At 44.4% G+C, this 17,813-nt stretch overlaps 1 protein-coding gene across 13 annotated transcripts in view; it reads right to left on the minus strand.

The window, feature by feature from the left end:
- Positions 1-1,903: 1,903 nt before the first annotated feature.
- The window catches only part of GIT2 (GIT ArfGAP 2), a 62,550-nt gene continuing 46,640 nt past the window's right edge, over positions 1,904-17,813 (minus strand). For 8 of the 13 annotated variants that reach the window (XM_058281550.2, XM_058281546.2, XM_058281541.2 and 5 more), the window contains 5 exons: positions 17,616-17,705; positions 13,350-13,432; positions 12,542-12,730; positions 6,188-6,251; positions 1,904-5,217 (listed from right to left, as the gene is read on the minus strand). In XM_058281550.2, coding sequence (XP_058137533.1) covers positions 5,005-5,217; positions 6,188-6,251; positions 12,542-12,730; positions 13,350-13,432; positions 17,616-17,705 — 639 coding nt within the window. In that variant the 3' untranslated portion in view covers positions 1,904-5,004. Of the gene's footprint in view, positions 5,218-6,187; positions 6,252-12,541; positions 12,731-13,349; positions 13,433-13,513; positions 17,706-17,813 lie in introns of those variants that run through there. The other 5 variants (XM_058281548.2, XM_058281545.2, XM_058281543.2 and 2 more) reach the window with 2 other exon arrangements.

The following is a 17,813-nucleotide window of genomic DNA, read 5'->3' on the forward strand; positions in this document are numbered from 1 at the left end:
AGGTGTTGGGAAGGGTGGGAAGGGTGTTGGAGGAGACCCGGGTTGGAGAGAGGCCGTGTTAGGGGGACTGCAAGGCTAAGTTCCCAGTGGGTTCCACCAGTTTGGGGACCTGGGAAGAGAGCGGAGTGGGGAAGCTGAGGGCCAAGGACAGAGAGAGAGGAAGAAGCGAGCGTCCTGCCACACCTCTGCTGCCCTCGAACGACCCCTTCCTTTGCCACCAAGGCAAAGAGCATTGGCCCCCGAGCCCTGCTTAGTCCGAAGTCCCTGCACGTACCTGCAAAGTGCTTAGAGAGCCACCGGGGCAGGGCTCCAGCAATCCCGCCGCCTTCGGCTCTGGCTTCTGACTTGGTGGTCGGCTGGCAACCGCACGGACCACCTGTTGTTTCCTGCGAGCAGACCTGCGGTCACGGTGACAGGCTCCTGGACGTGGCTGCCGCCGCTCCCCAGGTCCTCACTGGGCCCTTGCCGTGCTGAGGCAGCCTCTGCGCAGCCCCGTGATGGGAAAGCACTGCTCTGCGGGTGCTGGCAAACCCAGGGACGGAGGTGCGCTGGGCCCTGCCACCCGCCACTCCACACCCTGCAGAGGTCCCGGCACACGAACTCAAGGGAACTCGTGAGGGGCCTGTAGTCTTTGGGGGGACACAGACCCGACAGGGCTGTGAAAGCCAGTGATTCCCAGTCTCACGTTGCCTCGTATTGCCCGCCTGGCCCCCTCTTCCATCCCGAGCCTCAGGGGTCCCTGGCCCGGGAGGCACCTCTCAGCCTGCTTCCGAGGTGATGTCGCCTCTCGACAGAGACAACCTTCCCTCTGGGGCTTCTCTCTAGCTTCCCGAAAACATGGCTCGGCTGCTGGAGAGGAATAAGGCCATAACGATACCTAACCTACTTTTGAACACGTCAAGGAAAACTTCCCTTCTCTTTCCTCTGATGTGGGATTTAACTTCCCTGTGAGTTTTCTTATCTGTAAAACAGCAACCACAGCTCCTACTTCATAGGGTCGCAGTGAGGAGTAAACAAGCTGACAACGCGAGGCGCTCAGCCTGAGGCCTGGCACAGAGAACACAGTTGACAAATGCTAGCTGTAATATTATGGACTATTACAGAAACGTGTGTGATGGCAGAGGGTGAGGAGCCACGTCTTGGCGGGGCCTGACATGGCCTGGGGCCGTGCGCAGGGCGTGGTCCCCGCACCGGCAGCCCCGGCAGCCCCCGGGCACTGGGGGGCCACCTGGCGGGGCCTGGCCGGACCTGCTGGATGAGCAGCGCTGGCCGAGTGGCGCTGGGCGGGCCCGCGGGCCGTCTCAGCCAGTGCTCCTGGGAATCCGCTGCGGGCTCCCGGGCGAGACCCCTGCAGCGAGGAGGTCCTCGTGAGCTGGTGCGCGTGAGCCGCTTGGTCCTGGGTGCCCACTGCGCAGATGCGCCTCCACCTCTCCCACACTTCTCGCCTGGAAGGAGAGTCCCGGGGGCCGCTTTGGAGGGTGATTTCCTGGGGCCTGTGGAGGGTGCTGATGAACCCAGGTGTCCGCCTGCTCTGCGGGCCCCCAGGGGAGCCTGCACAACAGGCCTGCCTCTGCAGGTGGAAAAAGGCCGGTGGCCTTTAGAGGTTGAACTCGGTGAGCTGTTCGCCTGTGAGCAGAGGCCAGGGTACCGTGCTTGGCCACAGCTAGCCAAACTTTAAAAGCCACGCCGAGGAGGTGGTGCATCCTCCTAAGAAAGCTGACTGCTAAGCTCCGAGGAGAAAAAGTCCTCCTCACTCTAGAGCTGATAGAGCCCAGGGAAGAAAGCATATTTAAAACAGACCCTCATAAAGGTGAGGTATGTGAGAAAACCTTTCTCAAAATTTTTACCAAGTATCTGGAAACATTAACTAGTGGACGGGGAGCACAGCATTACCACAAAGACGTGTATGGAGCCTGTTTATTGCATAACTAGCAGGCACAAATTCCAGAACGATTTTACAATGCTTAAAGGGTTGTACAATAATTACAGTAGAATGTACAATAAAAATGAAAGGTAAGTACAGAATGAGCAACATGGACAAAACACATTTGAATAAAAGGCATTTCATTTTTCCTATGCAGCATATTTGTCTTTTGTAAAAACAAGGGTTACCTTTAACCAGGACAAGGAGAGAATTAGATTATATTACTGGAAAGCTCACGGGTGCTGCTGAGGACAAGATCATGCCAGCTTCACTCTTGGTTCTGCAATTTTAATCACTTAAGGAATTGTGTATCAGCTCCTGAGTTGTGCGTTTATAGCCCCAATTTTATAAAATGCTGTATTTGATCTTTGGGCCCAATTCATTGTTCTTTGGCAAATAAGAACTATTTGCATTTCCAAGGCAGATGATTGAGGTTACAGAAGCTCAGGGGTGGAGCTGTTACCTTCTGCTCAGCAAGAGTCAGTTTCATAAAGTGCACCTCTGTACTAAGAGGCTGGGGTGGGGTGGTGTATTTGAGAACAAAGGTAAAAAACGGGCTTACAGAACACAGGCATTTCTAGTGCAAGGCAATGGAATCCATGTGCAAAACGTGCACAACCGCCCAGCCAGGTGCGATCTGCCACCAGGATGGATGGCAGAACCTCACATCTGGTGAAGGACGCGTACGGGGCTCTTAACGGGGACTCCCAGCCCCTCCCCGCACTGGACGCCACTCCCCCAGGGAGCTCCGTTTCTGAGTTTTGGCTCTGGGAGTGACCAGAGCAAACTCCGCTGTGGTATTCTCAGTTAGAAGTGCTTTGCTGGGCCCCGCGTTCCTTGACTTCCTCCGTCCCGTGTCAGCGTTGAAGTGAAGACACTCCTTCACCTGCTGCAGGCAACTCATCTCTCAGAAGCCCCCTCGGGAGCCCATCATCCCTGGGGGGCCCAACAAGAGTGACAGGTGTTTGCAAGAAAAGGAGAGACAGCTCAGTACACGAAGCCTGCAGGAAAGGCTACCAGGCGGTGCTTGCGCATAAGGTAGAAGACGCCTTCTAGAAGGCAGTTGCACCTGCAGCTTCACCTCGGCATCCGGCAATACCATGGCACTTAGGGCTGTGCAGACTAACGAGTGGGATGAGTCTCTCGGGGACGTGAACTCTTTCCCCCGTGCTACTGGCAGTAGAGTAACATCCGACAGACACATCCACACACCAGGACTCAGTAAACCAAACACACACAGTCAAGGTGCTCTTTGCACGACAGCATACGGTCAAGCTATAAAGTTGTGTATGAATCAAACAGTTCTGTGAAAATAGAGGCTAATTTATACGTATTTAGACAGCTGGTACAGCGGTCACTCTGACTTCTTCACATGTGCGAATAACCACTACGCATGGTTAAAAAGACAAACGGCAACTTAACCCAGGGTAGGCGGCTGCGTTACAGGAAAGGCTCAGAGGCTAGGCCAGGTGTGAGCAGGCTGAACCAGGGGCTCAGGCCCTCGCGTGGCGGAGGTTACAAGCTGGTGGCCCAGAGCCCATGGCTCACCCATGTGTTGTGTTAATAAAATGTTTGCAAATAGTTGCCATTTAAAAATAGAGATATGGCACAGATAAGACCCAGATTTCTGGTGTCTTGAGAAATCAAAGCTCTGGCAACCCTGGGCCCACTTTTGTGCACAGCAGTGTGGCTGGAGCTGGGGAACTGCTTTCCCTAGTGGGCAGGCCAGGGCTCCCCAGCAGTGCCCTCTCGCCTTGCCTCTCCCCCGTGCTTTGCACTTGGCTCGCATCACCACTGCCTGGCCCCTCTAGTCTGGTTAGCATCTGAGCCACACCCATTCAACATTCCTACAATAAGCAGGGATAGGAATACGTTTTAACATTCAGGGCAAAAAAGGTCTTTTTAGTAATTTAAAAAACAATGTCAGTTATGTCCCAGAATTTAAACCTGTATTCTTTGCGGAGCTTTGGAATAGAGTAGCTGATAGTCAGCTAGAGCACACTTCTAAGGAATTTCTGAAAAGTGATGTCTAAGTTCTAAGTACCAGTGAGGTAACGGAGGAGAAACTAACTCAGGATTGTGTAAATCTTACATTAAAGGAAATCCTTAAAGTGACGGGAAATGGGAAGCAGGTCATGTAAGAAAGCTTTATGTGGTTAAGGGAATAGGTGCGTTTGGATGAAGTGTGCAGTATAATGTCAGGGAATAATTATTTCTTTTCCCTGTAGTTCATGGCAGTGATATCTGAATGGATGGTGCAAAATTAGTTTTGGCTTGTTGGATGGATGCTCCTCTTTGCTGCATGTTTGGAATAACATTTCTGGCCTACAGTGGTAAGGCAGAGCTCTTGACTAAGTGTGATGATGCTATGGGCGGTCACCTACCCTGGACATGGCCAAAAGAGACACCAGGTTGAGGACAACGCTTCATCAGACTCCACAGAGACCTCAGGGTAATAGCAAAATATAAAGACATAGAAGATCAGGATTAAAAATTTAAATAAAAGAACATTTAACATGATAGAGCAGTTGAAAGAAATAGAGCAATTCATTATTTCCTTCCAAGAGAGCTTATAACATTATTTTTAGAAAGTGGCAAAGTCCTTGCTCTACATAAATGCTTGGAGATACCCCAAACATAAGATTTTGCAGTAGGTTGGAAAATTCTCTTATTGCACAATGCTTGGTAGGGAACAGATAATGTTGATTTTTTTTTTTTTTACCCAACTTTCTCAAGAAAACGTTTTACTGAAAAAAATCTTAGAGTTTTAAGGGACAACAAAGTTTGAAGAAACTTTAAACACTGAAGCTACGGTTTTGGATGTATATGACCATTAACTCAACAGTCACTGACAGCACAACAGGAAACGAACGCAGCAAACAGGCACAAAATAATGCAAGTGGGTTAAATTAAGAGTTGAAAATTTGTTAGAAAACATGCAAAAATAATACTGAGTTTTCTTTTAAAAAGTTTTAAACTGTCATTAAATGTCTGTTTTGGTAAAAACCTGTGAGGTTCCGGGTCTACGTGTGAAATGGGGCTGTAGAGGTCTAGGGCGCGGAGGGGCCGGTCCTCGGCCCTCAGTTGTTGTTCTCTTTGGTGGTGATGGTGACCAGCTGCTTGGCGGCCTTGGCGATGTCGTACGCGCACTGGATGACCTGCTGGGTGACCAGCTGGATGTCCGTGGGGGAGCCGGGGCCCCCCGGGAGGGCCTTCTTACACTCGGACTGGAGCCGAGAGGCACTGGAGCTCAGCAGGCGAAGGGAGGTCCGCACCGTGTCGGACTTGGGTTTCTAGACAGAAAGACACAGCTGTTCGCCGTGACATCCAGGAGCAAGGGCCCAGGGTTCCTCTAGAAACAACTTGCATTGCTCATGACCTTTTTTTGTTTTAACCTAGGGTACTCTGAAAACTGACAGCTTTGCAATCCTCAGTAAGAGATGCTGAAATGTTCCGAGTCAAAGGCCAAATTGCACGCAGTGTAGTTGAAGTAGTGTGTGCTATTCTGAGGTATTCCTTGAGAAATACTAACTCACTTGAGTGAATTATTCCAGATAAAATTTTAGTCTATTAATGTTTTGGCCTTTTAGCACCTGACTCACATTTTATAGACTCATTTTATTAAAACCTTATTCATGTAGAATACACTCATTTTATTAAAACCCATATTCATGTAGAATAAAAATATTTTAAAGGTCCTTACGTCTGTTTGCATATTTAAAATCTATTGTGGAAAAAAAAAAACCTGTTGTGCTACAAAAATGTCAACATAACATAAAGGTAATCAAGAAATTGTTTGCAGGGAAGCAGACTTGGCCCAATGGCTAGGGCCTCTGCCTACCACATGGGAGGTCCACGGTTCAAACTCCACACGGTTGACCCGTGTGGAGCTGGCCCATGCGCAGTGCTGATGCACGCAAGGAGTGCCCTGTGTAGGGGAGCCCCACGCGCAAGGAGTGCGCCCCGTAAGGAGAGCTGCCCAGTGCGAAAGAAAGTGCAGCCTGTGCAGGAATGGTGCCGCACACCTGGAGAGCTGACACAACAAGATGATGCAACAAGAAGAAACACAGATTCCCAGTGCCACTGACAAGAATAAAAGCAGACACAGAAGAACATGCAGCGAATGGACACAGAGAGCAGACAACTGGGGGTGGGGGGGATGGGGGAAGGGGAGAGAAATAAATAAAAAATAAATCTTAAAAAAAAAAAGGAAATTGTTTGCAGTTGATTTTAAAGTATCTGAGCCAAGTAGGAGTGACTTACTTTGGGGAATAATGCTGCCATTTCTGTAACAGCTACGTGTATCCTCTCTGAGCAGGGAATATAACTGTAAGAATATTGAAAAGGTTATTAAAAAACAGTAAAAATACATCAGACTGAGAGTCCTCAGGAGCTAGAAGAGCTTCCACTTACATTCCCCTGGAGGAAAGGACTGACGCTGCAACCAGCCACTCTGTACTGCACGCCACTAGAAGGCCCACGGTTATAAGTCAGGGTACCTGTCCCTTCTTGTGAGTTCATCGCCCCAGGTATGAAATGAAGGTAACAGGTACTCCTAGCCAGGTGGAGCCTCAGAGCACAGTGTCTAAGGATATTCACACCTCCCAAGTTGGTCATTTATTCCTCATGTGTATATCTTCCCAGTTGCTCGACATAAAAACACTTGCGTGCAAAAGTTACAAAAAGTTCAAAAAAGTCACAGAAGTTAAAAGGACTGAAAAAAAAAAAAAGACAATTGGAGCCTACCCCTCAACATCCACATGTCATTTAACCAACGGACACTTTTCAACTCCTTCCACTCGAATGCCTCTAAATTGCTGGGGATTCAAAAATCTTTCCTTTGTGTCGGGAAAACACAAGAGGTCTGCCTCACATACTCGTTCAGACGTTCACCCACTTTCCCACGAAGCTGCCATTTACTCGCTGGTAACAGACGCTGTTGGAGAGCGGGCACTGCCTCTGCCTGTCCGCATCCTTTCTTCCAGGCTGTGCGGCTTTTGCAAAGCCCTCGTGGATGACATCACCACAGCCAGTGCTTAACAACACTGATGCTATGCCAGGCTCGGGTCTAGCTGCTTTAGAGAACTCACTCCATCTTCCCAATGGCCCCAGGCTGGGACTATGATCATGCCCATTTTTCTGATGAGGAAACTGAGAACAGAGAGGCAAAGGATTTGTCCAAGGTCCCACAGGGAGAGGTGAGCTGAGACCAAACCTGGCCGTCCAGTGCCTTGGCTACACCACACACAGGCCTTGAAGAGGCAACAGCTTCCTCTTTATGGAAAGCCTCTTTTCCACTGATGATTGGTGATGTTAACTTTAAAAGTGACGCAAACTGGAAGAACACACACTTTGGTTTCTTCCAGGATTCTTATTCTTAGGACTCTGACAAGGAGGGCAGTTTCCCTCGCCCTGAAAATGTTGGGTTAACACCCTCAGTAACAGGTGTAAAAGGTGCAGAGAGACGAAAACAAGCTTGCGATGGTATGAAGTGGCGGTTTTTAGATATCATTTTGCCACCAAGCCTAAGTTTTGTTTCTAAGACCCATGGCCCAGGAAGCTAATGGGATGTTGGAAAAGCCCTTTAGGAGCCCTTTTTTTGCACATTAGGAAATATTACCTTAAGTACCAGATGTTTGGACTTATACAAGAATCCATGTGGCTGCATTTTTTATTCTTTCCTTTTCAGATACAGAACCATATGCCATTCCCCATTTTTTAAAATCAAAGTTGGCTTCTGCTTAGAGATCGTCAAAGACACCCTCTGTCTTTGTCTTTGTATTTGTAAGAAATCTAGTACCCAAACAATTTCAGTTAAGACTGCCTACATTTTCATTAAACCATTACATTTCTAGAAAATGGTTTACATTATCAAAAACTGACTTTGACCTTTTCCTTATGGACATGCTTTCCTTAGAGAGCCAGAAGAACCATATACCACGTAATAACAAAAATGCCAATGAACAAGGAGCTATTTAACATACAGATAAGGGGCCACAGCCCACCTGGGCATAGCTCAGGAAGAGAAGAAGCAATGTACACAGCAGTCATCTATGTCGGGCACGTCTCTTGAACTCAACCAGAGTGTACATTCACCATCACATTAATTGAGATCCACACCTCAATTTTACTGCTTATGATTTTCATTTTGTCTCAGAAATACAACCTGCCCTTTTTCCCTGCTACATAAGAGAAGAAACATTTCCTAAGGACAGCTCCCAAAACGTTTATGTACTACGAACTATTTGAAGAATTCCTCGACAAGCACACACAGATTAATCGTCCTAATTAATCTTCCTCTTCTATTAGAGGGAACTCACTTTTGCAACTTCAAATTGACATTCTTCCTTAAAAAGCCTTTCACCATGATACAGAGTAATCCCTGAAACGTGCGTGAGAGACAGCAGAAGCAGAGAAGCAGGGAGCGAGAACGCAGGCCCAGAAGGGAAGACTGGCTGCAGGAAGGGCAGTGGCTGCGCAGCTCGCGTGGCTCCGGGAACGTGGACCAAGCCTGAACGTGCCCTTGCGGGTTAGGGATCCACTGAGCAAGTGTGAGGGACAGCTCAGCAAAGGGAGAAAAGGAGGGGCAAGGCCTGGGTTTAGTTCAGTGCAAGGTTATAAACCAAAGAGGCCTGGATATGCACAGAGCCAGAGATATTTCAAAAAAGCAGTTTTACTGAGATAGTCACATACCATACGATCCATCCAGAACGTACAATCAGTGGCTTCTACTATAATCACAGTGTTGTGCATTCATCACCACAAAAATTTTTAAACAATTTCATTACTCCAAAGAGAAAAATTCCACACTGCTTCGCAGCTGCCTCTCAATCCCTCTATCAATCCCTAGCCCTACATAACCGCTCACATAATTCCATCTTTATAAAATGGTTTATATTTGTTTCATATAAATGGAATCATATGTATGTAGTACTTTGTGTCTGGTTTCTTTGACTTTGCATAATGTGTTTTTTGTGTGTGTGTCTGATATTAACATCTTGTAACATTAACATACATTTGCTCAGTTTCAAAGAAAAAGTCTTACGTATGCGATGTTGCCCATATTCTTATTTCGCATGAGGTTTCACTACACTATACAGATCCACGATACATGTTTTAGCTTCCCTTCTAGTAATATACATGACCTTAGACTTTCCCTTTCAACCACTGTCATATCCATATAATAGCACTGCTAGTTACAGACACTAAGATGTGCTTTCACCTTTTCTCCTCATTTCCAAAGATTAACAAATAACCTTTTTACCAATTCTGCACAGGTTAACCCTCAGCTTTCCATTCTCTAATCTCATTCTATTTTCTGGTGACCTATATTGTAATTACTAACTCCATGAGTTTATATATTTACTTCATAACAGTACAGTCATACGGTATTTGTCCTTTTGTGTCTGGCTTGCTTCACTCAACATAATGTCCTCCAGGTTCATCCATGCCGTCATATGCTTTATGACTTCATTTCCTCTTAGAGCTGCATAATAGTTCATCGTATTTATACGCGACAGTTTGTTTACCCATTCATGAGTTGATGGACACCTGAGCTGTTTCCACCTTTTGGCAACTGTGAATAATGCAGCTGTGAACATCGGTTTGCAGATGTCTTTTTGTGTCACTGCTTTCATTTCTTCTGGGTATAAAGTAGTGATATTGCTGGGTCACATGGCAAATCTATATTCAACTTCTTTAGGAACTGCGAAACAGTCTTCCACAGCGCTGTACCATTTTACATTCTGACCAATAGTGGATTTTAAAAGTTCCTATCTTTCCACATCATCTCCAACACATGGAGTTTTCTGTCTTTTTAATAGTGACCATTCTACCTACTTTGGAGTTTGTGGGGCATATGGGAATCCCTAATACTTTTTTATGTAACATTTTATGTAATCTAAGTTTCTTTAAAAAAAAAATTTTTTTTTTAAAATAGTGGCCATTCTAATAGGTGTGAAATTCTTATTGCAGCTTTGATTTACATTTCCATAATCACAAGTGATGTTTAATATTTTCCCATGTGATTTTCACCACCTGTATTTCTTCTTTGGACATGCGTCTATTCAATTCTTTTGTCCATTTCTTAATCAGGTAGGTTTGTCTTTTTATTGTTGAGCTGTAGCATCTCTTTATATATCATGGCTATAAACCCTTACTGGATATGTGATTTCCAAATATTTTCTCCCATTGAGTCAGTTGCCTTTTTACCCTTTTGACAAACTCCTTTGACGTACAAAAGTATTTAATTTTGAGGAGGTCCCATTTATCTCTTTTTCCTTTTATTGCTGTGCTTTGGGTGTGAGATCCAAAAAACTACCTACATAAGGTCTTTAAGATGTTTCCCTACATTTTCTTCTGACAGTTTTATGGTCCTATATTTTTTATATTTACATCTTTGATCCATTTTGGCTTGATTCTTGTATAGGGAGTGAGATAGGGATCTTCTTTTGGTTATAGATATTCAGTTCTCCCAGCACCATTTGTTGAAGAGACTTAGTCCCTTTAACATAGACTTGGTAGGTTTGTTGAAAACCAGTTGGCCATAGAGGTGAGGGCTTATTACTGGACTCTCAATTCTACTCCACTGATCAATGTGTCTATTTTTATGCTATTACCATGCCTTCTTTTTGGGGGTGGGGGGTGGGTACTAGGGCCAGGGACTGAAGCCGGGACCTCTGAAGTGGGAAGCTGGTGCTCAACTACGTGAGCCACATCCACTCCCCATATTATGCTCTTTTGACCACTGCAGCTTTGTAGTATGTTTCAAGGTCAGTCAGGGAACGTCCTCCCACATCACTCTTTATTAGAATGCTTTTGTTATTCGGGTGCACTTACCCTTCCAAATAAATTTGGTAATTGCCTTTTCTATTTCTGTAATGTAGGCTGTTGGAATTTTGATTGGTATTTCATTGAATCTATAAATCAGCCTGGGAGAGCTGATATCTTCATGATACTTAGTCTTCCAATCCAAGAACACAGGATGTTTTTCCATTTGTTTAGGTCTTCTTTGATTACGTTTAGCTTTGTTTTCTAGTTTTCTACATATAGGTCCTGTACTTCTTTCATTAAATTGATTCCTATGTATTTGAGTCTTTTGCTTTTGATCTCACCCATTATGCCCCATGACATTTTTTTTTTCTGTTTAGGTTTTTAAATTCTTCTTTGTGCTGCTCAGTGTATTACTGATGTCCTTTAGTGATACGTATATATTTTAAAATTTATATTTTTTTACTTTTAAAGAAACTTTAGATTACATAAATGTAACATCAAAAATTTAGAGGATTCCCACATACCCTACACCCTCCCTCTCCCAGCCATATTGTCTTTCAACTCATTAATTTCAGTTTGGAAATCTGCATGAATCCCGTTGATTAGTTATCTCAAATCCTGTGTCTTATTTGGGGTTTTGATATGTTCCATTGCTTGGACCATTTCTTCCATTCTCTAAGTACGGCTTGTAATTTTTTGCTCATGTCTAGGCATCTGATTATGATGGTGAGTTTACTCTGATGCTCAATTTTTCTCTCTTTCATAGGGATTTAGTGGTGGGAAGCTGTGTGTTACTGCTGTTCTTTGATTCTTGGTTCAACCTGTTCTGGGACTTCAGGATTATCCCTGTTTAGTTTCTCAAACCCTGGAACCAGTAATGGGTTGCAGACTCACATCCAAGGTTCTTGGGAAGGGAGGCTGAAAAGGCCAGAAAAAGCTTCTCACTTATTTACTTCTAATTTCCTCACATGCACTTTCTGGGTCTGCCAGCAGATGGCACTCATCAGCAGCCCCCTCAGTTCAAAGCCTGATCAGAGTGTGTTTGCGGCTATACCCACCACAGCAATGTGATAGAGGAGCCTGTGTACAGGCTATTCAGAGGCTCAAAATTCAAATTTTTTTTGAGGTTGTTTTCCAACCTTTGCTGGCAGTCCTCTCCCTTTTCCCAGGTAGGATATAATTCCACTCCCCTCTGTGTCCCCAACGACCAGTCCCGGTCAGTAGGGAAGGTGACTGAGAGGGTGGATCTCTTTAGTTCTTGCTGGCCTCCAGGGCCATCAACGGCATAGGCCCAGCAGGCCTGGAAGGGCTTGTGGGCCAAAAGCTGAATCAGCCTAAGCTGTGTCCCTCTCTCTCCTAGCCCCCTTTGTCTGCAACTGCCAGCCTGAGGCTGGAGAGTTCAAAGCTGTCTGCTTGTAGGGTGGGGGAAAGGCATCGGCAGTGGCTGAGGCTGCAGCTTCTACTCAATCTTTCCATGGAGATTCTTTTCCTGTGCCCCTCTCTCCTGGGTGGAGTCCAGCCTTCTCTTGAGGCTGGGAGAATCAGCTTGCCAGTTTTAATATAACTTCTTTTTTCTCTCCATCTAGAACTAGCAGTATCACCACTTCAAATATATTGCAATTCTATTTCTACAGGCATATATTTTCAGAGAACTCCATAATAAGACGGAATATTGAAACTCCCACGTAAAAAATCCAGAAAATCCGTTTAGCGTGTTGTATAAATATACGTTTCAATTACCTTAAAGATCAGCATATGGAAAAAAATCCCTGTGAACAACTGAAGCAGCATCCTTCAGAGCATGTACACACATTCTCCCAAAGCAGGACTTCCCATCCTCCTTACCTGTCATGTTTATTTTCTTGGGCTGCTCTTAAGAGCTCCTGTATATTTTTGGTTATCTGCTCTGTCTTCCGGATGACGTCTTCGGTGCTGGGGAGGGTGGGGCTGGGGGCCGTACGGGGTTCTGTTGTATCTGGTACTGGGCCGTCACCTGGCCACACCATACTCCTCTGCCTTCCCTTTCTGCTTGACCTGTGAACATTAAAGTGGGAAATATGACAGGGGTTTATGAGCGGCTTCTCTGCTTCTAGTAGCCACTTACTATGGATCTGCTGAATGCATGACCAAGCTATTTTTTTGTGGTTTCCTTCTACCCTGTCTAGCAGGAGACACATCGTAAGGCTCTGTTTCGTCAACAGGCAGCTACAACTCACGCAGAGGTTGTTTCATTCTACTATAAGGCTGAGAGTTATTAAAACAAGTCTTGTAGAAAGGGTAAAGAAGGGGGAAAGGGAGGAAATAATGGAAATGGGGAGGTTGTGTCTTTAGAAAGTTATCTCTAAAAAAGCCAATTCCTTGGGGGGTACAAATGAACACTGTAACCTAATGCTGACTTAAAAAAAATGAAGTGACAGTGAATTTAAGTAAGCACATTGCAGATACTCAGAGATATCTATAAAATGCTGGAGGAAGGAGAAAGGCCCCCATGGCAATCGTATGAGATGAGAAGACGTGTAAATCCTGATTTTATGCCTTAATATCCTAAGATACAAGAGAGGAAATAGAGATGTGGGGGATGAACTGCTCTTCCTGGGCAAGGCCCAGGGGCCCCTGGTCTTTCAGAGCCAAGCCCAGGACACTGCAGATGTACCCCATGTCATCTGGTTCCGTGTCATTGGGAGTGTTGTCATAGTCACTTTCAGGTGTGCTGTTCTGCTTCTCCAATCTGGATGCCTAAAACAAAGAAAGAAGAGGGAACCCTCATCAGTTCAGAACACAAGACACCTCTTGGGAGCCTTCCCCGAAAATCATTACCTGTTAACACTAGGCGGCTTTCACGGCCCAGCTCTCATTTGGGACTGGTGCCAACCCTTTATTGAAAATTTAGTAAAAGGTGAACAGTGGATCCGGAAATGGGTTCTCTCTTTCTTCATGCCATTTTCTTCTTATCTCAGTGACTACTCCATAAGAAGATCCTCGTTACAAACACACACACACACAAAGGAACATGCCTGTATTTACCTCTGTAAGGAATACAGAGTTTAACATAAGTGAACCCATTTAAAAAAACAAATGTGGTGTGTTGGTGAAAGGGTGTTGTATGGGAATTCTACACATGTGCCATGATTGTTTTGTAAGTTCACAACCTCTGTAATAAGAATATATATAAAAAATGATAGGGTGGGTTAGAGGAAAAATACACCAAATGTAAGATACAGACCATAGTTAGCAATATTTTGGCGATGTTCTTGCATAATTTGTAACTAATGTTTTACAATGTAAGGTGTTGGTGGTAGGGTGATGTATGGGAACCCTGAATAATGTTATGTATGTTTATTTTGTAAGTTCACGACTTTTACTATACTTATTGTTTATGTATGTTCATGTATGAATGGCATGTTTCAGTACAATTTAAAAAAATACAAAATACAAAACAAAACAAAAACAAGTATTCCAGAATTTATACAATCACAGACCTCAGTGCTGGAGGTTCCCTGCCGATTACCTGGTCTACCACCAGATAGAATTAAGGGCCAAAAAAGGAGGTGACCCACCCAAAGTCAGGCAGTCAGTAGAAAAATAGGACCAAGAACACAGGTCTCCTGCCTTCTCTTTTCTCCAATATTCCTTGCCTGGAGTTCTAAAGATCACCATGCTCAAAACACTTATGGCTCTCGAAAAACTGCCCTTGGAGATGGTTTTTATGAGCCACACAAGAAAACCAGTATTATTAATATATAGTCACATTATTTTTGAACCAAAATGGATGAACCCAGTATGACACCTGGCTACAAACCACTTTTGTCTGTTTAAAACAAAAAGTAAAAGATATAGATTCGGTACAACTGTGGAGATTGAAAATGGGGTAGCGACTAAAAATGGGATGCAGATTCAAAGGCAATTTCAGGGGAACCGATGTGGCCCAGTGGTTGAGTGCCGGCTTCCCACACATGAGGTCCCAGGTTCAAAAAACAAAAAACAAAGGCAATTTCAAAAGAGGAATCCTAAAATGCTTGGAGTAAAGTAAATGGACTACTAAGTAGGGGACCTTCCAGGTGCCAAAACTGCAAGGGGATCGCATTCCTTTGAAGGCACCATGTTAGCAGCTGGGGTGCTCTGTAAAAATTAATTTTCCTCAATATTAATTTATCCATAGAAGTTGAGAATTTCTTCATCTAGAACAGAAATCAGTGGAAGCTCATTCAAAATCTAAATTTGCAAGATAAAAATACAAGCTATTTCCAGGTTTATATCTGAATTTAATCCAATTTAATCAAATATGTGACTAAGGAATTTTAATGATTCTGCAATGAAATGTGGCTAAGGATATAGTTGTAACCCCCATCTATAAGAATGGCTAATCTAGAGTTAGTTTAACAACTGTATGTAAAGTTACCGTTTGCTCATTACTGATAATGCCGCTGGGCCCTCTGACAAACCCTATGTGGGCAGGGAAGGCAGCCACCACCAAGGGGAACTGCCTTTGTAGCCACCTTTTGCTTACTATCCCCTTGGCCTCCCCAATCTCCTTTCTCAGGGCAAACACTCTCTTTATTTGCTGAGGTCTCTCACACTTCCCCAAAGTGCTCTATTTAGTCCTAAGCCATTCTAATAAATGACACTTGCCTTGGGCTCCTAAAATTCAATATGAACTTGCACTTGTGCCCACTCAGATTCAACTGGCAGATGGCTAAACGTGTTGGCTTGGAGTCACATAGGTGTCTGCATAATGAAGCTTGGCAAAATTTACTACAACTTTTAGGTCCTTTTGTTCACATCTCCTGCCAGTAAGCAGTTATGCTTCAGTCTTGCCTTATTTTATCTGGCTTTATGAGTCAATCAGTGAGTAATCAATTGGCTACTGGATATCTAGATGTAAGACTAAGGGGAAGGCACTGTTTCCAGTGCAGGAACAGCGAAACCCAGGTCTTCCAGAGATGACCTCTGGAAACAGCGACCCGTACCCTTCTTACTTTTCATAGGGAATGCTTGACCAATCTTTAAATTTCATTTCCTTTACATTTTATATCACACATATATATATGGATATTTGTATGCACGTGTGTGTATACACAAACGTATAAAAGGAATTTCAAAAAACCTGTCATTTACATGATTATACTGGAAAATTCTTCCAGACCTACTTCAAAGGAGAAACCTAGAAAACAGAATTAAACCCAGAAAATGCCAAGTTCTCATAATGGGGCTTTTTGCATTCTTGATGTAAATTTGATAATCACAAATAAAATGCATTACCTGACAATGAGCAAAGGTACCAAGTTTCATATAACTAATAAGAACATTCAGGAAATTTTTCTCGAGTATAGAAAACAATGTGTAGTGGCAATCACCCAGGAAACCAGTTACTTACGCATTAAGTCCTTCGTAGTCATCACCAAAAGTATAAGAGTATAGGATTTCAAATCAGACAGCATTTAATTTTATGAAAATTATCGTAAACATGCAGAGCCAAGATCTACTGGTTAAAAGTGCTGCTCTTTGAAAGCTGTTAATAGAAAAGTTACCTTATAGCTGGTGCTGGTTCAGTTTATTTAATAGATTTTCAGTTTTCCCTGAATACAGACAAGCCATAAAAATCGAAAGCCATGAATAAGTTGTCAGCAATAGTCAGGTTTATCTGTTTAAATGACTCGACTATTAATTTTGAATAACATTTTGTCTTAGCAAGTAGTCCTTGCAACAATTTTCACAACTACCAAAAAAATAAAAAAATAAAAATATCTCACAGTGGACAAAAGAGGGTTACTTAGTTATTATTAACAAAGTTTCACATTAGATATTTTGTTACTATCTACCTGTTATTCAGTTTAACTGAAGTGTTACAATGAGAACATTATGGTTCAATTTCAAACTCAGAAGATTTTAAGGACCATTTAATAGATGACTTCTTTAGTGAAGGAAAGAACCACACGAAAGGGCCTTGATGTGCTATAAGGCACTACCAGTAAGAAAGAACATTTTTCCATCATTCCTACTGATGAGGAGGGAATGGACGAAGCCCAGTGCCAGTTCCATTGTGTCTGTAAAGGTGGCCCCACCCACTACGAACTTCTAGCACCCTAATCACACTATGCTTCACGAGAAACCTGCACTGGGATCACGCGCCGGCCTGGCTGGCCGCAGCCGCGGACTCTTGGCGGCGTTTCAGCGTGGACAGTGCCTTTGGGGGCTGGGACCGTGCCGTGCACCCCCTTAGGACTCCCTGACTCACCAAAAGGCTGGCCGTGGAGCAGGGGTAATTAATAAGTGCTGGATGGCTGCTCTCAAAGGCACTTACCTGAATCACGGACTGCACTTGAGAATGTCCGCTAAGTAATACATCAGCAGCTGGATTTGAGCAACCAATACAAGTGAAAAGCTCCACACTAACAGCTGCCTAAGTCTCCTCGCCGCCAAGCTGTTACTAGTTAAAATCTCATGTTGAAATATAATGCAGGGACTGTCAAAGCTTGTATGGTGCTGACATAAAATGTGTCAGAGGTGGAAAAAAAAAAAAGAATGCTGTTTTAGAGCTTTGGCTAGTCCAAATATACTAGTTTTAATCTGATAACCATAGCTCTGAATAAATTTGACAGATTTGCCTCATTATAGTATTTAACCAGCAGCCAGCTAATTTTGATTGTTTAAAAAGACAGTCTGCCCAGAATAAATGCTACCGGGTACTTTGCAAACCTTGTTAAGTATGACGTGTGACTGAGCAAGGTGGAGTTAGACGGAAGGGGGCCGGCTCGACAGATGTGCTGTGTGTGCCCCAGCTGTGCTGTGAGAACCCAGGAGAGAAGCGCTGCCTCATGCAGGACCGAAGGGTGGTTAGCAGTGGGCAGGACCAAGCACAAAGCGCCCAGGAGCGCTGCCCCCTCCTGCAGAGAGCAGACCAATTCAGAATGTACTTAACCCTTCGGGCGCTTTCGTCCCTCGACCAGGAAAGTGTGGAGGGGAAGGAAGGCAGAGACGAAGAGGAGGTCACAAGCGCACTCCTCCCGATCTAGAAGGGGAGAGAGAAACACACTCGGGCAAACAAACAAAAAACCAAAGAAAAAGCCCTACAACAGAACCTTGCTTCAACCCAGGCACTCCATAGAAGAATGATAAA

This window comes from Dasypus novemcinctus, chromosome 19 (genome assembly GCF_030445035.2).
Source record: "Dasypus novemcinctus isolate mDasNov1 chromosome 19, mDasNov1.1.hap2, whole genome shotgun sequence".
NCBI classification, from domain to species: Eukaryota; Metazoa; Chordata; class Mammalia; order Cingulata; family Dasypodidae; genus Dasypus; species Dasypus novemcinctus.